Source organism: Pseudophryne corroboree, chromosome 1, assembly GCF_028390025.1.
Source record: "Pseudophryne corroboree isolate aPseCor3 chromosome 1, aPseCor3.hap2, whole genome shotgun sequence".
NCBI classification, from domain to species: domain Eukaryota; kingdom Metazoa; phylum Chordata; class Amphibia; order Anura; family Myobatrachidae; genus Pseudophryne; species Pseudophryne corroboree.
Window position 1 is genome coordinate 205,363,491 of NC_086444.1, and position 27,568 is coordinate 205,391,058.

Here is a 27,568-nt window from a genome sequence, read left to right on the forward strand (position 1 = left end):
GTCTCCCCCACAATTAAGCTGTGTGAGCACAGTCAGATATTATACATAGATGATGCAGCACACTGGGCTGAGCACAGATATGGTATGTGACTGAGTCACTGTGTATCGTTTTTTTCAGGCAGAGAACGGATTATATTAAATAAAACTGCACTGGTGGTCACTGGTCAGTGGTCAGTCACTAGTAAACTCTGCACTCTCTAGTACTCCTAAGCTCCAGTAAATCAAGTGTCTCTGTCTCAATCTCACTCTCTCTCTTCTAATCTAAATGGAGAGGACGCCAGCCACGTCCTCTCCCTATCAATCTCAATGCACGTGTGAAAATGGCGGCGACGCGCGGCTCCTTATATAGAATCCGAGTCTCGCGATAGAATCCGAGCATCGCGAGAATCCGACAGCGTCATGATGACGTTCGGGCGCGCTCGGGTTAACCGAGCAAGGCGGGAAGATCCGAGTCGCTCGGATCCGTGTAAAAAAAGCTGAAGTTCGGGCGGGTTCGGATTCCGAGGAACCGAACCCGCTCATCTCTAATTTTAAGTACAGTGTTCAACATTTGCCTGTGACAGTCATGGCTGAGGAGGAGGCACATACTGACTGGTGATATTAATATGCTATAATACTCTATTTTAAGTACTACCGTGTATGGGAGATGCCTGCTACAATCTGTGGGCCTGGGGCACTGATATATAATCAATACAGTCACTCTGACTGAGGGGTGTAATAATGGGTATTATAAGGGTTGGGGGACCTACTAGGCTGCTGCAATCAGTAAGGGGGGGGGTGTAGAGGCACTATAATGCAGTCAACACTAATGTAACTGGGTGTAATAATAATAAGTAATATAAGGTATGGGCACCTGCATCATATGTCAGTGACTCTGACTGTATTGACTATACATCAGTGACTTTAGTGTGACTCCATTATACGAGGTCTGACAATTAAGTTAGCGACCTGGCTACCGTGCAGTAGCGGATTCACCAGCAGGCATCCAAAGCAGCCGCAAGGGCCCGGCGGAACCCTGGGGGCTCGCCGACAGATTATGGAGTCAGGAGGTCATTTCTGATTTCTGTGAAAAATGTCAGAGTGCTTGTCTGGCTGAATACTCCCAGCAGGCTGTCAGTGACTAGATAGCTGCCAGGTGTAATTTTAAGGGCAGCACTGACGGTGTAATGGTTAGCATTACTGGCTCACAGCACTCAGGTCATGGGTTCAATTCCCACCATGGCCCTATATGTGTGGAGTTTGTATATTATCCCTGTACTTGCATGAATTTCCTCGGGTACTCCGGTTTCCTCCCACAATCCAAACATATACTGGTAGGTTAATTGGCTCCCAACAAAATTAACCCTAGCATGAATGTGTGTGCGTGTACATGTGGTAGGGAATATAGATTGCAAGCTCCACTGAGGAAGGGACTCATGTGAATGGGCAAATATTCTCTGTAAAGTGCTGCAGAATATGTGTGCGCTATATAAATAACTGATAATAATAATAATAATAATCAATACACTAGTACAACTATCATCTGCCTGCTATAATTGGCTATGGGCAGATTGGGGAGCATACATTGACTTGGGGGCAGCAGGACCTGGCTGCTACAATTGGTGGGGGGAGGGGCACACAGAGTATTGTTTGAGGAAGGGGGGCCTCAAATTGGTGTCTTGCTTAGAGCCCCATGAGGTCTAAATCCGCCTCTGGCACCAGGTACCCCCCGTGCGCATGCCTATGGTCATTCTCTAGCAATCCTGTATAGCCAGTACTGCTACACAGCAGCATCTAAGTCTAAGTAACTAGTTGCAACCCAGTAATCCTGAGAAACTAGTACTACTCTGCATCCCAGCACCTGTGTCTAAGTACCTGGTCATAACACAGTAATCCTGAGAAGCTGGTACTGCTTTGCATCCCAGCACCTGTGCCTAAATAACTGGTCATAACCCGGTTATCCTGAGTAACTGGTACTGCTCAGCATCTAAGTCCTTGGGGTAAATTTACTAAGATTCGTATTTTCCCGTTTCAGGTCAAAGTTCAATCACGAATGACATCGAAAGTGTAAAACTGCAACTTTTTGAATTTGTTACGATGGATTTACTAAGCTGTCGTATTCTGGTTTTTCTTTTCTTCCGATGTCGATGTCATTCGTGTTTTTTTTGTGTTTTTTACGGCAGTGATTAGCAAAACACTGCCGACTTTTTTACAATTAATCTCGGCCGGATCTGTGTGATCCGTGCTGGGGTTCTATTTTTTTTTTTTTTTTAATTAAACACTGTAAAATTTAAAAAAAAAATTGCGTGGGGTCCCCCCTCCTAAGCATAACCAGCCTCGGGCTCTTTGAGCCGATCCTGGTTGCCGAAATATGGGAAAAAAAATGACAGGGGTTCCCCCATATTTAAGCAACCAGCATCGGGCTCTGCGCCTGGTCCTGGTCCCAAAAATACGGGGGACAAAAAGAGTAGGGGTCCCCCGTATTTTTAAAACCAGCACCGGGCTCCACTAGCTGGACAGATAATGCCACAGCCGGGGGTCACTTTTATATAGTGCCCTGCGGCCGTGGCATCAAAAATCCAACTAGTCACTCCTGGCCGGGGTACCCTGGGGGAGTGGGGACCCCTTCAATCAAGGGGTCCCCCCCCCAGCCACCCAAGGGCCAGGGGTGAAGCCCGAGGCTGTCCCCCCCCATCCAATGGGCTGCGGATGGGGAGGCTGATAGCCTTTGTTGTAAAAGAAAAGATATTGTTTTTAGTAGCAGTACTACAAGGCCCAGCAAGCCTCCCCCGCATGCTGGTACTTGGAGAACCACAAGTACCAGCATGCGACGGAAAAACGGGCCCGCTGGTACCTGTAGTACTACTACTAAAAAAATACCCAAAAAAAGACAAGACACACACACCGTGAAAGTATAATTTTATTACATACATACATACACACATACATACATACTTACCTTAAGTTCCCACGCAGGTCGGTCCTCTTCTCCAGTAGAATCCAAGGGGTACCTGTTGAAGAAATTATACTCACGAGATCCAGGGGTCCAGGCTCCTCGGGAAATCCAGGGGTAATCCACGTACTTGAAAAAAATAACAAAACGGTGTCCCGACCACGAACTGAAAGGGGACCCATGTTTGCACATGGGTCACCTTTCCACGAATGCCAGAAACCCACTTTGACTTCTGTCTAAGTGGGTTTCTTCAGCCAATCAGGGAGCGCCACGTTGTAGCACTCTCCTGATCAGCTGTGTGCTCCTGTCCTCACTGACAGGCAGCACACGGCAGTGTTACAATGTAGCGCCTATGCGCTACATTGTAACCAATGCTGGGAACTTTCTGCCCTGCGGTTGACCTAAAGTGACGTCACCGCTGAGCAGAAAGTTCCCAGCATTGGTTACAATGTAGCGCATAGGCGCTACATTGTAATACTGCCGTGTGCTGCCTGTCAGTGAGGACAGGAGCACACAGCTGATCAGGAGAGTGCTACAACGTGGCGCTCCCTGATTGGCTGAAGAAACCCACTTAGACAGAAGTCAAAGTGGGTTTCTGGCATTCGTGGAAAGGTGACCCATGTGCAAACATGGGTCCCCTTTCAGTTCGTGGTCGGGACACCGTTTTGTTATTTTTTTCAAGTACGTGGATTACCCCTGGATTTCCCGAGGAGCCTGGACCCCTGGATCTCGTGAGTATAATTTCTTCAACAGGTACCCCTTGGATTCTACTGGAGAAGAGGACCGACCTGCGTGGGAACTTAAGGTAAGTATGTATGTATGTGTGTATGTATGTATGTAATAAAATTATACTTTCACGGTGTGTGTGTCTTGTCTTTTTTTGGGTATTTTTTTAGTAGTAGTACTACAGGTACCAGCGGGCCCGTTTTTCCGTCGCATGCTGGTACTTGTGGTTCTCCAAGTACCAGCATGCGGGGGAGGCTTGCTGGGCCTTGTAGTACTGCTACTAAAAACAATATCTTTTCTTTTACAACAAAGGCTATCAGCCTCCCCATCCGCAGCCCATTGGATGGGGGGGGACAGCCTCGGGCTTCACCCCTGGCCCTTGGGTGGCTGGGGGGGGGGACCCCTTGATTGAAGGGGTCCCCACTCCCCCAGGGTACCCCGGCCAGGAGTGACTAGTTGGATTTTTGATGCCACGGCCGCAGGGCACTATATAAAAGTGACCCCCGGCTGTGGCATTATCTGTCCAGCTAGTGGAGCCCGGTGCTGGTTTTAAAAATACGGGGGACCCCTACTCTTTTTGTCCCCCGTATTTTTGGGACCAGGACCAGGCGCAGAGCCCGATGCTGGTTGCTTAAATATGGGGGAACCCCTGTCATTTTTTTCCCCATATTTCTGCAACCAGGATCGGCTCAAAGAGCCCGAGGCTGGTTATGCTTAGGAGGGGGGACCCCACGCAATTTTTTTAGAAAAAATAAGCACTTTCCCACCCCTTCCCACTGATATACATGCACGGATCTCATGGATCCGTGCATGCCTATCCAATCACGAATAAAAAAAAAAGGTCTGTTTTTTTTTAGCACTTTTTTACGAGTTGTAATTTTTCACGGCAGTGTTTTTTTTTTTTTTGCTTTGCACTTCTTAGTAAATGACCGAGATTCATACTTAAACAGCCGCGTTTTGACCGATGGTGGGGTAAATTTACTAAGATTCGTATTTTCCCGTTTCAGGTCAAAGTTCAATCACGAATGACATCGAAAGTGTAAAACTGCAACTTTTTGAATTTGTTACGATGGATTTACTAAGCTGTCGTATTCGGGTTTTTCTTTTCTTCCGATGTCGATGTCATTCGTGTTTTTTTTGTGTTTTTTACGGCAGTGATTAGCAAAACACTGCCGACTTTTTTACAATTAATCTCGGCCGGATCTGTGTGATCCGTGCTGGGGTTCTATTTTTTTTTTTTTTTTTTAATTAAACACTGTAAAATTTAAAAAAAAAATTGCGTGGGGTCCCCCCTCCTAAGCATAACCAGCCTCGGGCTCTTTGAGCCGATCCTGGTTGCCGAAATATGGGGAAAAAAATGACAGGGGTTCCCCCATATTTAAGCAACCAGCATCGGGCTCTGCGCCTGGTCCTGGTTCCAAAAATACGGGGGACAAAAAGAGTAGGGGTCCCCCGTATTTTTAAAACCAGCACCGGGCTCCACTAGCTGGACAGATAATGCCACAGCCGGGGGTCACTTTTATATAGTGCCCTGCGGCCGTGGCATCAAAAATCCAACTAGTCACTCCTGGCCGGGGTACCCTGGGGGAGTGGGGACCCCTTCAATCAAGGGGTCCCCCCCCCCAGCCACCCAAGGGCCAGGGGTGAAGCCCGAGGCTGTCCCCCCCCATCCAATGGGCTGCGGATGGGGAGGCTGATAGCCTTTGTTGTAAAAGAAAAGATATTGTTTTTAGTAGCAGTACTACAAGGCCCAGCAAGCCTCCCCCGCATGCTGGTACTTGGAGAACCACAAGTACCAGCATGCGACGGAAAAACGGGCCCGCTGGTACCTGTAGTACTACTACTATAAAAATACCCAAAAAAAGACAAGACACACACACCGTGAAAGTATAATTTTATTACATACATACACACATACATACATACTTACCTTAAGTTCCCACGCAGGTCGGTCCTCTTCTCCAGTAGAATCCAAGGGGTACCTGTTGAAGAAATTATACTCACGAGATCCAGGGGTCCAGGCTCCTCGGGAAATCCAGGGGTAATCCACGTACTTGAAAAAAATAACAAAACGGTGTCCCGACCACGAACTGAAAGGGGACCCATGTTTGCACATGGGTCACCTTTCCACGAATGCCAGAAACCCACTTTGACTTCTGTCTAAGTGGGTTTCTTCAGCCAATCAGGGAGCGCCACGTTGTAGCACTCTCCTGATCAGCTGTGTGCTCCTGTCCTCACTGACAGGCAGCACACGGCAGTGTTACAATGTAGCGCCTATGCGCTACATTGTAACCAATGATGGGAACTTTCTGCCCTGCGGTTGACCTAAAGTGACGTCACCGCTGAGCAGAAAGTTCCCAGCATTGGTTACAATGTAGCGCATAGGCGCTACATTGTAACACTGCCGTGTGCTGCCTGTCAGTGAGGACAGGAGCACACAGCTGATCAGGAGAGTGCTACAACGTGGCGCTCCCTGATTGGCTGAAGAAACCCACTTAGACAGAAGTCAAAGTGGGTTTCTGGCATTCGTGGAAAGGTGACCCATGTGCAAACATGGGTCCCCTTTCAGTTCGTGGTCGGGACACCGTTTTGTTATTTTTTTCAAGTACGTGGATTACCCCTGGATTTCCCGAGGAGCCTGGACCCCTGGATCTCGTGAGTATAATTTCTTCAACAGGTACCCCTTGGATTCTACTGGAGAAGAGGACCGACCTGCGTGGGAACTTAAGGTAAGTATGTATGTATGTGTGTATGTATGTAATAAAATTATACTTTCACGGTGTGTGTGTCTTGTCTTTTTTTGGGTATTTTTTTAGTAGTAGTACTACAGGTACCAGCGGGCCCGTTTTTCCGTCGCATGCTGGTACTTGTGGTTCTCCAAGTACCAGCATGCGGGGGAGGCTTGCTGGGCCTTGTAGTACTGCTACTAAAAACAATATCTTTTCTTTTACAACAAAGGCTATCAGCCTCCCCATCCGCAGCCCATTGGATGGGGGGGGGACAGCCTCGGGCTTCACCCCTGGCCCTTGGGTGGCTGGGGGGGGGGACCCCTTGATTGAAGGGGTCCCCACTCCCCCAGGGTACCCCGGCCAGGAGTGACTAGTTGGATTTTTGATGCCACGGCCGCAGGGCACTATATAAAAGTGACCCCCGGCTGTGGCATTATCTGTCCAGCTAGTGGAGCCCGGTGCTGGTTTTAAAAATACGGGGGACCCCTACTCTTTTTGTCCCCCGTATTTTTGGGACTAGGACCAGGCGCAGAGCCCGATGCTGGTTGCTTAAATATGGGGGAACCCCTGTCATTTTTTTCCCCATATTTCTGCAACCAGGATCGGCTCAAAGAGCCCGAGGCTGGTTATGCTTAGGAGGGGGGACCCCACGCAATTTTTTTTGAAAAAATAAGCACTTTCCCACCCCTTCCCACTGATATACATGCACGGATCTCATGGATCCGTGCATGCCTATCCAATCACGAATAAAAAAAAAAGGTCTGTTTTTTTTTAGCACTTTTTTACGAGTTGTAATTTTTCACGGCAGTGTTTTTTTTTTTTTTGCTTTGCACTTCTTAGTAAATGACCGAGATTCATACTTAAACAGCCGCGTTTTGACCGATGGTGTATTCATTCGTAAATTTTTACTTGGACTTGCAAAAAATTACGAATGCCCTCATCTCTGCCGTGATTAGTGTTTAGTAAATTACCGAGATGACACTTTGATGAAAAAACGGCATCTCGGTCAAAATCGGGAGCTTAGTAAATTTCCCCCGGTGTATTCATTCGTAATTTTTTACTTGGACTTGCAAAAAATTACGAATGCCCTCATCTCTGCCGTGATTAGTGTTTAGTAAATTACCGAGATGACACTTTGATGAAAAAACGGCGTCTCGGTCAAAATCGGGAGCTTAGTAAATTCCCCCCCTTGTGTTACAGCAATCCGACATAGCATGTTGGTTCCACACTTCGTGGTAAGGCATATATTTATCAAGCCTTATAGAGTGATAAATTGCATGGTGATAGAGTACCAGCCAATCAGCTCCTAACTGCCATGTTACAGGCTGTGTTTGAAAAATGACAGATAGGAGCTGATTGGCTGATACTTTATCACTGTGCAATTTATCACTCCCCAAGGCTTGATAACTCTGTGCCTAAGCACTAAACCACCTTATCTTTCTTCACTCTCCTATGCTACATGAAGAAGAGTTATATTAAGCCGCCTAGCTTATGACCCAGTCTTCCACGCTCCACTCCCATAGCAATCCCTAGACCCACATACAAATCCTAGCCTGACATTGTAGTGTTAAGTAAATGTATTTTTTATAGCTGGTAATAAGATTCCACCAAAGGAATTATGTTATATCAGAAGACTACCTGTATAGTCAGTGTCACAAAGTGGGTACTTAAATCTTCTTACCCATGTTAGCTGGCCAGTCATGTAAGGATTCTCCTGTAGCTGCAGTCTAGAGCAGCAAGGGCATCGCCATCTTGCCTAAGGTCAACTGTAATTCCAGCCAAACACAGCGTTTCTACTCGCACATGACTTACACATGACAAAATACATTAACATTTTCAGTTTTTGTTACTTTTCAGGCTGATAGTACCAACACAAGCATCCAAGTGCCGCCCCACGTGCCTAATGGGAAATTTGCTACTGAGTCTCCTAGGATTCCTGGTTACAGTGTACAGTGACACACACACAGCTGCGCCCTGTGAGGGGGATAAGAGGAAGCTCTGACTTCCCCGCAGTCTGATCTGAACCTGCTGCTTAAGGTTACTGGCTCTAAGATGCGTCCTATTACTATATAGCGACTGGGTGGGATCAATTTACATATGCGTGGTTGGCTCTCCTGTCCTCTCCCCTCTGCTCCTGTGACTGTGGCCATGTCCTGCTGCTCCCCACCGACACCTGGAGCTTCATCTGCGCAGGTATTGTGTCTGCTCACTGCTCCATCCCTGGTACTCTCCACCCATCCGTCTCAGTACCTGGAGCTGTTCACATGGCAACTGCTGGGGAAGGTTCCATCCTCAGTGAAGGGCAGCAACTGGGGGAGAGGCAGTCACCCCTATACTGTGTGGGGTACAGCATGGTGGTATATCAGTTGGTAGGGGCAAGTCTCAGTGTCGCCCTCCCCAGTACAGTCACCTCTATAGTGTGGGGGTGCAGCTATGGGCTCAAGTTTAGAACATGGGATCTCTTGGCTAGCATAACTAAGTTGCCTCAGTACACTATGGTGGTCACTTTTTGCTGCTCGTGCGATCAACTTGACGCCACCTAATGGGGAGTGTGTTTTAGCATAGCAGGGCTGCGATCGCTTGTGCAGCCCTGCTATGCTAAAAAAACTTTCCTGCAAAACAAGACCAGGGTCAGATCTACTTACCCTGTGCGACGGATCCAGCGACAAAGGTCCCAGGATTGACGTCAGACATCCGCCCTCCAAACGCCTGGACACGCCTGCATTCGGATCTCCACACCCGGAAAACGGTACACCTCCCCGCCGTCATTCTTCTTGCGATTGCCGCTGCGATCACTTTCAGCGCTGGCAGAGTCACTGCCCGGCAACGACCGTCGCCAGGCAATGACCATCTCCAGGCAACGATGCGTGTGCGCATTGCGAGCGCCACGCAGCCGCAGTCCCGACCCATTCGCACCGCAGTGAAGAATCGATGCGTGCAAAAGGGTCGGAATGACCCCTTATGCACGTGAACATCTATTCGAAATAGTAACCTGTGGTGAATGAGGCTACACATTTAATGGGTATGTACAGTGCTTAAAGTGGGCCGGAACGGGGCGGAACTGCGTTCCGTCACTTCAAATTGAAGGCGGAACCAGTTCCGCCTCCGTCCGGCCACTAGCGTCTGCTCAGTGTACTTGGAAACTTGCAGCAGCCGCCAGCTAATCCTGGCTCATGGGCGGACCGGCTGCCAATAAAAAGAAAGCAAGGCTTTTTTTTTAAAAAAAGTGGGTGAGCATGTGAGCCAATCATGGCTCGCGCACCGCCAGCCAATGAGAAGCTGCCTAGTGGCACCTTCTCATTGGCTGGCGGTCCGCTAGCCGTGATTGGTGCACAATCGGCGCCATAATCAGATTCAAAGAGCGGCCTCTTCTTTTGATCAGCAGCCGGTCCGCAGGAATGGCTGACGGCTGCAGACAACGTCAAACCTCACTACAGCTGGGACCCACTGACGCACTCTGCTACTCCTCCGTCCCACTGACAGAGGTGTACTCCCTCCTCTCTCCCGCGTCTAGCAGTCCCCGGATAGCTGCCTCCCTCCAGTGCAGTGCCACCGGCTGTCCCCATCTCTATGATGCCGGTGGACAGCACATTTCACAGTTCAAGCTTGAGGCTTCTCTCACAAATAAATAAACAATAATCATTGCACTGCGATGCAGGAGGACTGCCAGGCAGACCCATCGCAGTGCACCGATTATTGTTTATTTTTTTGTGAGAGAAGCCTCAAGCTTGAACTGTGATCTGTGCTGCCGCGGCACAGCTCCGTGCAGCCCTTTCATTTCCCAAGCAGTGCAGGGGACACTCACTGCACTACTCATCGGCAGGAACTCCCGTCTTCCTCGGCTCCAGTCCACAGCTGCCAGTGCCTCCCATAATTACACTTACACAGGTCAGATGTGAGCTGCTGCTGTCACTGGGGAAGGAGGGAGAAGGGGGAGTGTGTGTGTACTATCTGCAGTCCCAGCATATGTGTGTGTGTGTAATTTGCAGTCCTATTGTGTATGTGTATGTGTATGTGTGTGTGGGAGGGGGGGGGGGGGATGAGCATGTGTGTAATGTATTCTGCAGTTTAAGTGTCTGTGAGTGTGTGGGGGGGACAGTCTGCGGTCCCAGTGTGTGTTTGTAATTTGCAGTCATGGTGTGGTGGGGCAGACTGCAGTCCCAGTGTGTGTGTGTATGTACAGTCTGCAGTCCCAGTGTGTGTGCGGGGGCATTTTATTTATATATGACACACACACACGCCCCCCACCCTTCCAAATCCTGTGTTTGCCCCTGCAGTGGACGATGAGGGTGCAGCTACAGGAGCTCGGAGTTGTTGCACTGCTGTTCGGGATCTTTCTGTGAGTACCGGGACTGAGACCCCCTCGCTGTGTTTATATAGTGATACTGCTCTGTATGTATCCAGCTGGGGTCCCCTACCCCCATCTTGGCTGTGCATTGGGTTAACTTATATGCTTCCCAGGTTGCAGGTGTAGTTTTAGGCTGGCTCAGTTTTTTCATTAATGTTAAAGTAACAGTGATGTAATTAGGTGTAATGGAGCTGATTTTTAATTGGGGGTACTATTGTGTGACCACGCCCCTTCTTAGTGAGGCCACACCCCTTTCTGCGGCGCGCGCCTACGGCGCGCAGGTGATAGTGGAGATGAGTTCCCCCACCTCTCCAGGACCACTTTAAGCCCTGGGTATGTAGTTGTGTGACCGGCGGTTAATGTTCTGAAACAGTTTAGTTATGCTAACCCAGGGGGTCCCATGTTCTGAACTTGAACCACAGGTGTGATTTACCAGTGGGGAAAGGTAATTTCCTGTATGCCCCCTTACCAGGAAGTGGTGCAAAGCAGAATCCATGGTCCCCATCAGAAGTGAAAGCTGTTGAACATCACATGATTCGGTTCATTGACTCATGAAAGGTGCCGGGAAAGAATGACTGCGATGCGTGCCTAAGGGCTGAACCACAAGCGCTGAAGGCTCAGAACTGGCTCTCGGTTAAGTTTTACATTACGAACCGAATTACTGCTATAATGAGAAAGAGCCTGTCCTGAATAAAATTTGTTCCGTTCCAGCATACATGTGTCCTCTATCTCTGGTCAACCCCAAAATAAATGAGTTATGTGGGTGTCCTCACGAGGCTGGTATTCCTGAATAGGTCCCCATGAGGTCCAGGGTCCTTCCGGTATTTGATATTGATTTATCGGTCAATTTAATATGGTGTAATGTGAATGTGATTCCCTCGGTAGGTGCGGACCCCCTGGTCATGCTTCTCGGGTGTAAGGAAAAGCGTGTCCCCATGAGGGGGGTTCCAGACATGTGTCCCGACGAGGTTAGAAAACAAGTATGTGTGTGTTTGTGTGTGGCTAGGGGGGCAGTGTATGTGTGAAATTGCATGCAATTGAGGGAGGGATGCCCCAAACTGATATCTTTCTTAGGGCCCCATGAGCTATAAATCACGCTCCGGGTACATTACAAACTCAGAATCTGACAGAACTATCAAATGATTTTTAGATTAAAATGTTATTCTTTACCATAGCTAATAGTGACATATATTGTTTACGTAAAGCTGGACTGGGGTGAAATTGATTGTGTTTGGTCCTTAGGTTGCACAGACAAATAAAGTGCCTGAGTCAGATGTGGTTGGAGCTATCACTACAGTTTCCTTGGAAGCAGCAGTGATAGCGCTGTATGGTGATGCAACAGGAGACATCTATTACAAGCAGACACCTCCTACTGCAGTAATGATCCCAGCTGCATCCTAGGATTCCGCACCGGATCTCTCACCCAACGGATTCTGCACATGTGCAAAGTACCGATAATCAGGTCTGAATTAGGCCCCATGTACGATTTGTACCATGCTCAAAAACAAACAAACAAAAAATTTAAATAGCGGGATTGGTATTACAGGATTGTGGGTGGCACCTTTTCACCAGGGATAAAAAGCAGAAACCATTATACTGTAAGTAAAAACATTGGTGGTCAATTGTTTTTAATTCTTACCAAAACTCAAGACTCCGGCTGCTGCTTGATGGCTTCCTTTCCTTCCTCCGCACAGTGTGAAAAGAGGAGGGGTCAGGGTGTGGCCGGGAAGTGGCTTGGGTGACGTAAATCGGGATCGCAAGGCTTTTCAGTACACACGGTTACTTGCGGTCTGATCACATCACATCTGATCACACGGAGGGACTGCACATCGGCATCGCAAGCCCTGTACACACAGTGCAATATGTACCATATTCGATGCAATTTAAACCATTTGGTTTACACCTTTACATGCTTGTGTTGTACCTGCATTTCCTTCTTAAAACAGCTTTTAATAACAACCATTTACATTATGTAACTTTAGTTTTTCTCTCCACTGAATTATTAATGTAACCATTGCCAAGCTGTAATGTTCCAGAACTAATGGTTGGGTTAATATTATAATTACTGTTTTTAAAATCCCACCTTACTCCAGGAAGCATATTTCAGCACAAGTGAAAGCATATATCCTATTAACCTCAGTCTTCTATTAACTTGGAATAAATGACCAGAAATATAACACAATCTTCAAAGCAGCAGAAATAGTCAATTTAAACTATTAAATTTATTCTGTGAGACTAATCTCTGACTGTTGATGAAGATTCTTCACATTGGTGCTGTTCTGTCAGTCTACAGACCAGTAATGGCAAGTCATGGTAGAGAGACTTTGGTGACACACAGAGGCGTAACTGTGGGAAGTAACAAAGTCACTGCCGCCGGGCTCCTGCTCTGAGTCTGTAGGGGTGCACCTCCATACCTCCCAACATGACCCTCCAGGAAGAACAAAATGCTCTGCTTCTGGACTTTTCTCTTTCTCTATTACCGCATTCAGACCGCAAATGCCGGATCCTACCCGGTAAGACAAACGTGTACTTACCGGGTGGGATCCGGCATTTGCGCTCCGCTGCTGGCTTTCCGACCCGGCAATATACCGGGTCGGTTGCCATAGCAGCGGAGGGAGCAGCAGCAGCAGGGGCGGGGGTGGAGGCGGCGCCGGGAGATGAGCTCATCTCCTGCGCCGCCTTTCCCTATGCTGTGAATGGGAACCGTGTCGCATCGACACGGCTCCCATTCACACCGCACCTGACCCGGTAATCAACCCGGGTAAAACCCTTCTTTTTTTACCGGGTTGAATTACCGGGTCAGGCGACCCGCTAAATCGTCAAAGGACCTTTCACATCGCACACTGACTCGGTTCGACATGGCAATATGCCGTGTCGATACCGGGTTATTTGTGCGATGTGAAAGGGGTGTTAGATTGCCGGCACCTATGTTGTACAGGTTACCGGATAAGAAAGGTGTTTCAGCACAGGTGATGGCAATCATAAATTAAGAGGAAAGTCCAGGAGCAGTGCATTCTGTCCCTCCTGGAGAGGGTCATGTTGGGAGGTATGCACCTCTCTGCCCGTTCCATGTGTTCAGCAACACCATTCAATTAAGTTAATTAATAGCCACTGCTATCTCTTCCTCCCTACACCTTACACCACACCCTCATTATTATAGATATACATTTACAAGTGTCATACCCAGGATTAGAACCCGTGACCTATTACACTGAAAGCAGACATCTTACTGATGGAGTTATTTGCTCCTGTAGAGGAAGCGTGAGAATTCTAACTATCTGAAGTTACGTGTAATTGTCAGAGAAGCAACTTCATATAGTTAGAATTATCATGTTTCCTATACAGAAGCAAATCGCTTCATCAGTAAGGTGTCTACTTCCAGTGTAATAGGTTGTGGGTTCTAATCCTGGGTACGACACTTATAAAATAATTGTCAGCAAAATAATCAGCATTGTGAGTGAGTGAGCAGATCTATGTAGTGTGTGTTTGCACACTACATAGATCTGTCTAAAGTGTCTGCTTCAGTGTAACAGTTCACAGGTTCTAATACTGGGTTTGACTGCTAAAAAATGTGTTATTTAAAATAAATGATAATGAAATATGTATGCTTTTTTTTCAGAACACTCTCTCTCTCTATCTATATATATATATATATATATCTATCTATATATATCTATATATATATATATATATAAAATTGTTATTATATAATATATATATATCTTTATATATAGGGGCGGCACCAATATTTATCTTGCCTCCGGGCAACTGGGATGAACTTATGCCACTGGTGACAAAGATATGATTTGTGTCAAAATGTATTCTGTCTAATTAATTACTATCAAAACTCAACATTTCCAGTCTCTAGGCAGTGAATGTTTGTCCATTATATATGGGTGATTCAATATGAATTAATTATCTTAATAGCGGTTAAGGTGTTTAAGGTTAAATGTCATTATGGGTAGTTTTAGGGTTATTTAAAAGCTAGCACGGTTTCAGCAATTTCTCCCTTGGAACCAGGTTATACTAACAGGGGAATGCTCTATGATTATGCTTTTCCCTGTCACACAGAAATGAAGCTCAGAAAAAGTTGCTTACACCCATGTGACGGTGAAGCATAATCAGCCTGTTACCACAGGAGCAATTAAGCATTTCTGAATGCTGCTGCTTTCTAATCAATAAAGAACCAGCATTTCCCTTCTTCACTTGTCTCTTAAGGGCCCCATACACTAGAACACAGGTTCTCAAACTCGGTCCTCAGGACCCCACACAGTGCATGTTTTGCAGGTAACCCAGCAGGTGCACAGGTGTATTCATTACTCACAGACACATTTTAAAATGTGTGCAGGTGGAGCTAATTATTTCACTTGTGATTCTGTGAGGAGACCTGAAAAACATGCACTGTGTGGGGTCCTGGGGACCGAGTTTGAGAACCTATGCACTAGAACGATATGTCTGATGGCTGAAGTCGGAGACGATTTCCCTTGAACTCTCCCGGGAGCTTCCCAGGAGTGGTTCCACATGATTCCATACGATTTGGTACATGTGTGACTTTTTTGCATGCGATATATTGTATGCGATGTGTCACGCGGCGACATATCGCATGTGATTTATCGCAAGGCATTCACATGTACTATAAGATATATCTGATGGGCTGGATTAGGGTGCTAGGGGGGCTGGCCCAAATAGGCATATAAATAGCAGCAGCCATTTTGCATTGCTTTGTTTGTTTTTTTCTGAACAAAGTGCTCTTTATCCTGTTCTGTGATGGATTCCTACAGTTATCAACGTCTGTTAGCCGGGTGGTCTTCAGTATGCCGACTGTCGGGATCCCGGCGCACAGTATACTGGTGCCGGAATCCCGAAAGCCGGCATACCGACACTTTTTCTCCCTCGTGGGGGTCCATGACCCCCCCTGGAGGGAGAATAAAATAGCGTGGCGTGCGTAGCGCGCCACCGTGCCCGCAAGGGGCTCATTTGCGCTCTCCACGCTGTCGGTATGCCGGCGGTCAGTATGCCGGTGGTCGGGCTCCTGGCGTCGGTATGCTGGTTGCTGGGAGCCCGGCCGCCAGCATACCATACTACACCCTTGTTAGCCTATGGCTATATGAAGCTGAAACGTGACAGGGATCCGAAACGGAAGAGGGTGAGGTCTGTTTGGAGCAAGGAGTGGCTGCTGAAGAGGGGGACTCTTTCTCACATGTCGCTCCTGACCGAGATTAGGGATAATAACTTATCGCAACTACCTGCGAATAGATGAAGATACGTTCCAGGAGTTGCTTGGCCTTGTGACTCCCTACATCGAGAGGCAGGACACCAAGATGCGGAGGGCCATCCCTGCTGAGGAGAGGCTGACTGCTATTCTGAGGTTCCTGGCTAGAGGGCGGTCGTTGGAGGACCTGAAATTCGGGACCCTCATCTCCCCCAGGCTTTGAGTCGGATAATCCCTGACACCTGCCAGGCCATTGTGAAGGTGCTGCAGGACCAGTATTTAAAGGTAATAAAATACACACCACACCTGTTTAGTTACTTTTAAACTGTTTATAGAAAAAATTAGTTTTTTTTTTCTTTTAAACAACTGTGCAAAAACTATGTAATGATTTGCCAATATGGCACATAGAAATATAAAACATGACATCACAATTTGGATATATATATATATATATATATATATGTAATAAAATAATGAAAATTATTAGATAACAGTTTATTTTAATTTGAATTCCCAATAAATATGGTGTGGTACTTTCACTCCTAAAATGGAGGGCTATATGGTGTTTTGGGCACAGATTTGATTAGGAGAATACACACATGCTGTAAAGTGCTGAATGAATGGGCCCGACCCCATTATTATGCACCTACAGCATGCGTGTATCCTCCCCAAAAAATCTGACCCCAAAACCATACTTGCCTACCTGACCCTCTCCATGAGGGAGAAAATGCTCTGCTCCTGAACTTTCCTGGTAATGTATGATTGCCATCACCTGTGGTGAAACACCTTTCTTATCAATTAACTAGCTCACCACAGGTGATGGAAATCATACATTACCAGGAAAGTACAGGAACAGAGCATTTTCTCCCTCATGGAGAGGGTCAGGTAGGCAAGTATGCCCAAAACACTGTATAGCCTATACCACACCATATTTATTGGGAATTAATAACGTTAAAACAAGACCCTTAACAATGTTCTAATTCCCAATAAATATGGTGCCGTACTTTCACTCCTAAAATGGAGGACTATATGGTGTTTTGGGCACAGATTTGATTGGGAGAATACACACATGCTGTAAAGTGCTGAATGAATGGGCCCGGCCCCACTATTATGCACCTACAGCATGCGTGTATCCTCCCTCAAAAATCTGTCCCCAAAGCACCATATAGCCTGTACCGCACCATATTTATTGGGAATTATAAGATGCCTACAAAATTTCAAACTGGGGCATTTCCTCCTCTGCCTCCAGCATAGCAGAGTATATGGCGGAGGAGCAGGTGGGTGAAGGAGTAGGCTGTGGTTGGGTGAGCGGAATAGGTTGTGGTTGGGTGCCGCGGAATGAGATGGGGTTGGGTGGGCAGAATAATATGGGGTTGGGTGGGCAGAATAGGATGGGGTTGGGTGGGAGGAGCAGTGACAGGAAGGCGGTCGAACATTATGACATTATCATGGAGTTTAGCTTTTCAGGCCTTGTTAATCATCTTTAAATTTAGACGCTCAATCTGCTCCGCTTGCCCAGGTGGCAGGTTGCACATGGCAGAGGCCAAGAATTCCCCAAATCTTGTGTAGTGGTTGGGGGGCTGGGCAAGTCTTGCCTTGATCTCCTCAAAGATGAGGTCTTCGCCCTCCTGGCCGGTGTTTTTTTTGGGGGGGTTCTCTTCCGGGGGTGCAGCGGAGGAACTGGTGCTGCAGAGGTATCAGGGGTAGCTGGTGCTTCAGGGGTCTAATCTTGGGTCTGGGATTCCTCGATATCCAGGATGAGACAGAGGTCTGGGGTGGTGGGAATCTCTACACTTCCACTCTGTAGTAGATTTTTTTTTAAATACACTATTTAAATACATGTTTTAATTTTGTATTTCTATATTTTATAGCTCCCTGCAAGTACATCTGAATGGCAAGCCGTGGCCAGGCCCACCATCAGGGGGGTGCTGCGGGCACAGCAGGCTCGGGCCCAGCCTCTCTACAGAGAGGGGAGGGCCCGGGCCACTCATGCCGCAGCCCGCCCGCTGCCATCCGTCCTCCTGACGCCGTCCGTCCTTCTGCCACCGCCGCTGCCCGGCTCCTACAGGCTATCAAAAAGTCCCTCTCAAGATGGCCGCCACCTCAGAGGAGACAGTTATTAAGGATACTAGAGGAGGAACAAAAACAAAAACAATAGAAAGCGCTGGCAAACCGTGTATTAAAAAGGCTTTTTTTATTATTTATTATTCCTTTCTATAACATCCTAAAATAGGAATTTCTATATTTCACACATAAACTCCAATATGGTTTTAACACATCATATACAGCAGTTGTTATAAAAAGCATACACTATTATTTTATTCCTCCAAGCTCCAGAGATCAAATTAGATCAAATAAATTCAGTAATGCTAACAGCCTCTGCTGAGCCTGGACAAATAATAACACATTTGTTGCAACTTATGTTCTAACCAAACATCCACATCTAAAAGAGATATTATTAACCACTTCATAAAAGATATATTGTGTCCCCAATACACTCCAGGGGAAATTAGCCACTCTGGGCAGTGTCCTATGCTAGGTGGTTTTTCTGTGCAAATAGTTATGCAGAACACAGCACACAGTCACCACCCAATCTATCTTCTCCACCTGCAGATTGATAGCCGTTAGGAATATGCGGAAGCGGCTAGACAGAATGCCAAAAGTGTTCTCTACAATTCGGTGTGTCCAGAATAGCCTATAATTGTAGATGCGCTTCTCCCTTGTCAGGTGCCTTGGGGGTACGGCTTCATAATGTTCTCGTGGAGTGCGAATGCCTCATCAGCCACGAAAACAAAATTGAGGCCGTGCTTAGTTTGCTTCCTAGATGGCAAGTTCAGGGTCTTTGTGGTGAGCCGCTTGTAGAAGGTGGTATTCTTCAGCGACCCACCGTCTGATACACATCCATTTTTGCCAATGTCAATGAAGATGAATTCATAGTTGGCATTCACTACTGCCATCAGCACGATGCTGAAATACCCTTTATAATTAAAATAAAGGGATCCTCTGTTCGCAGGAGGGTTGATGCGGACGAGTTAGCCATCTATCACTCCCCCACAGTTAGGGAATTGCCATCAGAAATTACGGGGCCCGGGACTGGCAAAATAGGCAGGGCCCTCCCATCAAAATAAATAAATAAATAATAATAATTAAATAAAATTATATACAGTTGTGCTCATAAGTTTACATGCCCTAGCAGAATTTGTGATTATCTGCCCATTTGTCAGAGAATATGAATGATAACTCACAAACTTTTCTTTCACTCATGGTTAGTGGTTGGGTGAAGCCATTTATTGTCAAACAACTGTGTTTACTCTTTTTAAATCATAATGACAACAGAAACTACCCAAATGACCCTGATCAAAAGTTTACATATCCCAGTTCTTAATACCGTGTATTGCCCCCTTTAACATCAATGACAGCTTGAAGTCTTTTGTGGTAGTTGTGGACGAGGCTCTTTATTTTCTCAGATGGTAAAGCTGCCCTTTCTTCTTGGCAAAAAGCCTCCAGTTCCTGTAAATTCTTGGGCTGTCTTGCATGAACTGCACGTTTGAGATCTCCCCAGAGTGGCTCAATGATATTGAGGTCAGGAGACTGAGATGGCCACTCCAGAACCTTCACTTTAGTTTATTCTGCTGTAGCCAATGACAGGTCGACTTGGCCTTGTGTTTTGGATCATTGGTGGTCATTCCGAGTTCGCTCGTTGCTGTTTTTTGCAACGGAGCGATTATGTAGAAAATGCGCATGTGCATGGTACGCAGCGCACATGCGCTTAGTTATTTAACACAAAACTTAGTAGATTTACACAAGCTCGAGCGACGTTTTTTCCTTGCTCGAGTGATCGTAGTGTGATTGACAGGAAGTGGGTGTTTCTGGGCGGCAACATGGCATTTTCAGGGAGTGTGCTAAAAAACGCAGGCGTGTCAGGTAAAAACGCAGGAGTAGCTGGAGAAATGGGGGAGTGGCTGGCCGAACGCAGGGCGTGTTTGTGACGTCAAACCAGGAACTAAACGGACTGAGGTGATCGCAATCTAGGAGTAGGTTTGGAGCTACTCAGAAACTGCAAAGAATTATTTAGTAGCAGTTTTGCTAATCTTTCATTCGCTATTCTGCTAAGCTAAGATACACTCCCAGAGGGCAGCGGCCTAGCATTTGCAATGCTGCTAAAAGCAGCTAGCGAGCGAACAACTCGGAATGAGGGCCATTGTTATGTTGGAACGTCCAAGTACGTCCCATGCGCAGCTTCCGGGCTTCAGTTTCTAGTGCCTTTGTAGCTCACACATCCCCAAAACATCAGCGATCCACCTCCGTGTTTCACAGTAGGAATGGTGTACCTTTCATCATAGGCCTTGTTGACTCCTCTCCAAATGTAACGTTTATGGTTGTGGCCAAAAAGTTAAATTTTGGTCTCATCGCTCCAAATGACTTTGTTCCAGAAGTTTTGAGGCTTGTCTCTGTGCTGATTGGAGTATTGTAAGCGGGATGCTTTGTTGCATTTGCGTAGTAATGGCTTTCTTCTAGCGACTCGACCATGCAGCCTATTTTTCTTCAAATGCCTCCTTATTGTGCATCTTGAAACAACCACACCACTTTTTTTCAGAGAGTCCTGTATTTCAGCTGAAGTTATTTGTGGATGTTTCTTTGCATCCCGAACAACTTTCCTGGCAGCTGTGGCTGAAATTTTTGTTGGTCTACCTGACCGTGATTTGGTTTCCACAGAATCCCTCATTTTCCACTTCTTAATTAGAGTTTGAACACTGCTGATTGGCATTCTCAATTGCTTGGATATCTTTTTATATCCCTTTCCTGTTTTATACAGTTCAATTACCTTTTCCTGCAGATCCTTTGACAATTCTTTTGCTTTCCCCATGACTCAGAATCCAGACACGTCAGTGCAGCACTGGATGAAAGATGCAAGGGTCTTTCAGGAGTCCAGAAACTCACTGACCTTTTATACACACACACTGATTACAAGCAAACAGATCACAGGTGAGGATGGTTACCTTTAGTAGCCAATCCAACCCGTTTGTGTCAACTTGTGTGCATGTTATCAGGCCAAAATCTCCAGGGTATGTAAACTTTTGATCAGGGTCATTTGGGTAGTTTCTTGTCATTATGATTTAAAAAGAGTAAACACAGTTGTTTGACAATAAATGGCTTCACCCAACCACTAACCATGAGTGAAAGAAAAGTTTGTGAGTTATCATTCATATTCTCTGACAAATGGCCAGAAAATCACAAATTCTGCTAGGGTATGTAAACTTATGAGCACAACTGTATATAATTTTATTTAATTATTATTATTTATTTATTTTGGTGGGAGGGCCCTGCCTATTTTGCCAGTCCCGGGCCCCGTAATTTCTGATGGCAATTCCCTAACTGTGAGGGAGTGATAGATGGCTAACACGTCCGCATCAACCCTCCTACAAACAGAGGATCCCTTTATTTTAATTATAAAGGGTATTTCAGCATCATGCTGATGGCAGTGGTGAATGCCAACTATGAATTCATCTTCATTGACATTGGCAAAAACGGACGTGCATCAGACGGTGGGTCGCTGAAGAATACCATCTTCTACGAGCGGCTCACCACAAAGACCCTGAACTTGCCATCTAGGGAGCAAACTAAGCACGGCCTCAATTTTGTTTTCGTGGCTGATGAGGCATTCGCACTCCACGAAAACATTATGAAGCCGTACCCCCAAGGCACCTAACAAGGGAGAAGCGCATCTACAATTATAGGCTATTCCGGACACACCGAATTGTAGAGAACACTCTTGTCATTCTGTCTAACCGCTTCTGCATATTCCTAATGGCTATCAATCTGCAGGTGGAGAAGATAGATTGGGTGGTGATTATGTGCTGTGTTCTGCATAACTATTTGCGCAGAAAAAACAACTAGCATAGGACACTGCCCAGAGCAGCGCCAGGAGACCCAGACCACCCAGAGGAGACTTCACCATTTCCCTCTGTGGAACCACCTCTACTCCATTCTAGGGTGAGTCTACGGGCAAAACAGGTCAGGGACGAGTACCTGGCCTATGTTAACGGGGTGGGTGCAGTCGATTGGCAGAAGGACCACATTTAAATGTACTGTGTTGGACTGATGATGGAACTTGCAAAAACTTTAAAACTTCAAAACAATATACTTACAGATACAGACAAAGATAGGTCACCATCTTCAGGCTCTGGTGTGGCAGTCCGAGGGAGGGACATGAAACCTGTCCGGGTAGCCTCCTGGTCTAGAACAAACTCCAGCATGGGGTGGTACCAGAGCAAGGTCTTGTAGACCTGGGAGGAACCTGCTCCAGATCTTTTGGACTGTTCCTTTTTTTGTGTTCGTTGAGGAACACCGTACGCGGTTCCGGTATGAATGGTCGACCATGTTATGGTCGACAGTCATTAGGTCGACCACTATTGGTCGACATTGACATGGTCGACATGGACACATGGTCGACACATGAAAGGTCGACACATGAAAAGGTCGACATGAGTTTTTTTACTTTTTTTGTGTCGTTTTTTGCGTAAAATGACTGGGAACCCCAATTAGTGCACCACGTCCCCTCGCATGGCTCGCTTCGCTCGCCATGCTTCGGGCATGGTGCCTTCGCTCCGCTGCCGCTTCGCTCGGAACAGATTACCATTCCAATCGTAGTCCACGTGGATCGTAAAGTATGGAAAAGTTCCCCAAAAGTAAAAAAAGTAAAAAAACTCATGTCGACCTTTTCATCTGTCGACCTCTCACGTGTCGACCATTTTCATGTGTCGACCATGTGTCCATGTCGACCATGTCAATGTCGACCAACAGTGGTCGACCTAATGACTGTCGACCATAACATGGTCGACCATCTGAACGGATACCCCGTACGCAGGTTCTGTATCTTTTTCTTTACCCAGTCCTTGTCAGCACCGGACACAAAAGGCCTGCTGTACTCCACTAGCTCCTCCAAGGCCGCATTCCGTCACACTTTATCTGAACAGCCCTTGGCTTGGATTTTCCATAAACATTCATGCCCACGGTACATTTCTAGTAGGCCAGTGATGAAGTCTATATCTTGATCCAGGGACCTATCTATAATGAAAAAAAAGTGGTGCACAAACTGTTATATATGTTGTGTTTAAAAATGGTTTTACTTTAGGTATATGGTTAAAATGGTTATATGATTAAATGGTTATATGGTTAAAAGGTTATATGGTTATGGTTATATGGTTAAATTTGGTTAATATATGGTTTTAAAATAAAGTGTTTTTTTTCTTTTTCAAAATGGTTTTACTTAAGTTTAAAAATATACTTTAAAATGTTTTGATATATGGTCTAATTTGGATTATATATGGTTTTAAAATGAAGTGTTTTTTTTTTAAATAGTTCCCTCATTACCCAAATATCAATGGTGCAGCATTGGGGTACAGTGGCAGTGATAACACTTGGCCATTTGGGGGTTAAAATGACTTTGAGACCAGAGAAACACAAGGTGCAGCATTGGGGTACAGTGGCTGTGAAAACACATGGCCATTTGGGGATTAAAATTACTTTGAGGCCAGAGAAACACAAGGTGCAGCATTGGGGTACAGTGGCAGTGAAAACACATGGCCATTTGGGGGTTAAAATAGGATTTTGGTTACCTATCAGTAAATCCTTTTCTTGTAGTCCGTATAGGATGCTGGGGTCCACATTAGTACCATGGGGTATAGACGGGTCCACCAGGAGCCATTGGCACTTTAAGAGTTTGAGAGTGTGGGCTGGCTCCTCCCTCTATGCCCCTCTTACCAGACTCAGTCTAGAAACTGTGCCCGAGGAGACGGACATCTTCGAGAGGATTTTACAGATAGTGGCGAGATTCACACCAGCTCACATATACAAAGCAAACCAAGCTAACTAGCTTGAAACGCAGCAACCGCAGAAACATTACTTACCAAGTAACAATGCAGTACTCAACTAATACAAAGCTGTACTGAACCAAATAACGATAGCAGGAAAACGAAGCGCTGGGCATGCGCCCAGCATCCTCTACGGACTACGAGAAAATAATTTACCGGTAGGTAACCAAAATCCTATTTTCTCTTACATCCTAGAGAATGCTGAGGTCCACATTAGTACCATGGGGATGTACCAAAGCTCCCAGAATGGGAGGGAGAGCGCGGAGGCTTCTGCAGAACTGATTGACCAAACTTCAGGTCCTCAGCGGCCAAAGTATCAAACTTGTAGAACTTTGCAAATGTGTTCGACCCAGACCAAGTAGCCGCTCGGCAAAGCTGTAAAGCCGAGACACCCCGGGCAGCCGCCCAGGAAGAACCCACCTTACGAGTAGAGTGGGCCTTAACAGACGTAGGACACGGCAGTCCTGCCGTAGAATACGCATGCTGGATAGTGAACCTGTTCCAACGAGATATTGTCTGCTTGGATGCAGGACACCCAAGTTTCTTGGGATCATACAGGACAAACAGAGAGTCCGATTTTCTGTGACGAGCAGTCCTCTTCACGTAGATTTTCAGAGCCCTTACAACATCCAAGGACTTTGATGAAATTGAGGAGTCAGTAGCAACTGGCACCACAATAGGTTGGTTGATATGAAATGCCGACACTGCCTTCGGAAGGAACTGCTGACATGTCCGAAGCTCAGCCCTATCTTCATAGAAGATCAAGTATGGGCTTCTACAGGACAAAGCCCCCAACTCCGACACACGTCTAGCAGAAGCTAAGGCCAACAAAGTGACAGCGTTCCACGTGAGAAACTTGATCTCAACCTCCTGTAGAGGCTCAAACCAGTACGACTGGAGAAACTACAACATCACGTTAAGATCCCAGGGCGCCGTAGGCGGCACAAAGGGAGGCTGGATGTGCAGAACTCCCTTCAAAAAGGTCTGAACCTCAGGGAGGGCAGCCAACTGTTTCTGGAAGAAAATGGATAGGGCCGAAATCTGGACCTTTTATGGAACCTAATCTCAGGCCCATATCCACACCTGCTTGGAGGAAGAGGGGAAATCGTCCAAGTTTAAAATCCACCATAGGAAACTTCTTGGATTCACACCAAGACACATATTTTTTCCAAATGTGATGGTAATGCTTTGACGTTACTCCTTTCCTAGCCTATATCAGGGTAGGAATAACCTTGTTTGGAATACCCTTCAGAGCTAATATCTGGCGTTCAACCTCCATGTCGTCAAACACAGCCGCGGTAAGTCTTGATAGGCGAACGGCCCCTGCTGCAGCAGGTCCTCCCGAAGAGGAAGAGGCCTCGGCTCTTCTAGCAGTAGATGCAGAAGATCCGCGTACCAAGACCTTCTTGGCCAGTCTGGAGCAATGAGGATCCTTTGAAACCTTGTTCTCCTTTATGAGCTTTTGCACTCTTGGGATGAGTGGGAGTGGTGGAAACACGTACACTGACTGGAAAACCCATGGAGTCACCAGGCCATCATGTCAATTTGAGGTACAGCCCAAAGATCTGTTACCTCCGTGAACACTTCCGGATGGAGTCCCCACTCTCCTGGATGGAGATTGTTTCTACTGAGGAAGTCCGCTTCCCAGTTACCTACTCCTGGAATGAAGATTGCTGACAGCGCCAATGCCTGTTTTTCTGCCCAGAGGAAGATTCTTGTTACCTCTGACATTGCCGCTCTGCTCTTCGTTCCGCCTTGTCGGTTGATGTAATCCACTGTCGTTACATTGTCCGACTGCACTTGAATGGCCCGGTTTCTCAGAAGATGGGCCGCTTGGAGAAGACCGTTGTAGACGGCTCTTAGTTCTAGAATGTTTATCGGCAGGACGGCTTCCAGACTTGACCACTTTCCTTGGAAGGTCTCCCCTTGAGTGACTACGCCCCAGCCAAGGAGACTTGCATCCATGGTTAGAAAGTTCCAGACCTGAATCCCGAACCTGCGGCCCTCCAGAAGGTGAGGTAGTTGCAACCACTAGAGGAGTGAAATCCTGGCCTTTGGTGACAGACGTATCCTCTGGTGCATATGTAGATGGGATCCCGACCACTTGTCCAGGAAATCCAGTTGTAAGGACCGAGCATGAAAACTCCCGTACTGTAGAGCCTCGTAAGAGGCCACCATCTTTCCCAGAAGGCGAATGCACTGATGAACTGACACCCGGGCTGGCTTCAGGACATCCCGGACCATTGTTTGTATCACCAACACTTTTTCCTCTGGAAGAAACACCCTGTGCACTTCCGTGTCGAGGATCATTCCCAGAAAGGACAACCTCCTTGTTGGTTCCAAATTTGATTTTGGAAGATTCAGGATCCAACCGTGTTTCCTGAGCAGGTGGGTCGTGAGAAGGATGGACTGTAACAGCTTCTCCTTGGATGCGGTCTTTATCAGCAGCTCGTCCAGATATGGAATTATGTTCACCCCTGTCTGCGGAGGAGAACCATCATTTCCGCCATCACCTTGGTGAAAACCCTCAGTGCTGTGGAGAGGCCAACTGGCAGAGCCTGGAACTGATAGTGACTGTCCAACAGTGCGAATCGGAGATAAGACTGATGCGGCAGCCAAATCGGAATGTGGAGGTACGCATCCTTGATATCCAGGGATACCAGGAATTCCCCCTCTTCTAGACTTGATATCACCGCCCTTAGAGACTCCATTTTGAACTTGAACTCCTTCAGAAAGGGATTTAGCGATTTTAGGTTCAGAATGGGCCTGACTGAACCATCCGGTTTCGGTACCACGAAAAGGTTCGAATAGAAACCTTGGTTTTGCAGATGAGTAGGGACCGGTACAATAACCTGTGGCTCCACCAACTTCTGGACCGCTGCCTGCAGGACAGCCCTGTCCGCCAGCAAAGCTGGCAAGCCTGATTTGAAGAATCGGTGAGGAGGAAGATCTTGAAATTCCAGCCTGTACCCCTGGGACATGATATCTTGCACCCAGGGATCCAGGCCGGATGACACCAAGACGTGACAGAAAAGCCTGAGTCTCGCTCCCACCGGCCCACCTCCGGGGCGTGCAGTCCACCGTCATGCAGAGGACTTCGGCGTACCTGAAACAGGTTTCTGTTTCTGGGAACCCGCCGCAGCCGGTTTCTTGGATTTTTGCCGGCCTCCCCTAAAGATGGTGTTAGACGGCCTGGCCTTTTGGGGCTTGGCAGCCCGAAAGGGCTGTGATGCAGTTGAAGAAAAGGGTTTCTTCGTAGCAGGTGCAGCTGAGAGAAGAAAAGGTGACTTACCCGCCGTAGCCGTGGAGATCCACGCATCTAACGCTTACCCAAAGAGAGCCTGACCTGTGTAGGGTAGGGTCTCCACACTTCTCCTGGATTCCGCGTCGGCAGACCACTGTCGCAGCCACAGTCCTCAACGAGCTGAGACAGACATGGAAGAAATTCCTGCAGTCATTGAACCCAAGTCTTTCATGGATTCTACCAGAAATCCTGCCGAATCCTGAATGTTATGCAAAAACAATTCAACATCAGATTTATCCATAGTATCCAAATCTTCAAGTAACGTGCCTGACCAATTTACTATAGCTTTGGTAATCCAAGCACTGGCAATAATGGGACGTAATATAGCCCCTGAAGCCGTGTACATGGATTTGAGCGTATTATCAATTTTACGATCAGCCGGCTCTTTCAAGGCGGTGGATCCTGGAACAGGTAAAACCACCTTTTTTGAGAGTCTGCATACA

General features: G+C 46.8%; 1 protein-coding gene across 3 annotated transcripts in view; it reads left to right on the plus strand.

Annotated features, from left to right (window-relative positions):
* The first annotated feature begins 10,111 nt into the window (after nt 1–10,111).
* Nucleotides 10,112–27,568, plus strand: part of RHOBTB3 (Rho related BTB domain containing 3) — a 228,957-nt gene continuing 211,500 nt past the window's right edge. The window contains exons 1-2 of one of the 3 annotated variants that reach the window (XM_063964040.1): nt 10,112–10,275; nt 10,665–10,726. In XM_063964040.1, coding sequence (XP_063820110.1) covers nt 10,671–10,726 — 56 coding nt within the window. In that variant the 5' untranslated portion in view covers nt 10,112–10,275; nt 10,665–10,670. Of the gene's footprint in view, nt 10,276–10,436; nt 10,727–27,568 lie in introns of those variants that run through there. The other 2 variants (XM_063964042.1, XM_063964038.1) reach the window with 2 other exon arrangements.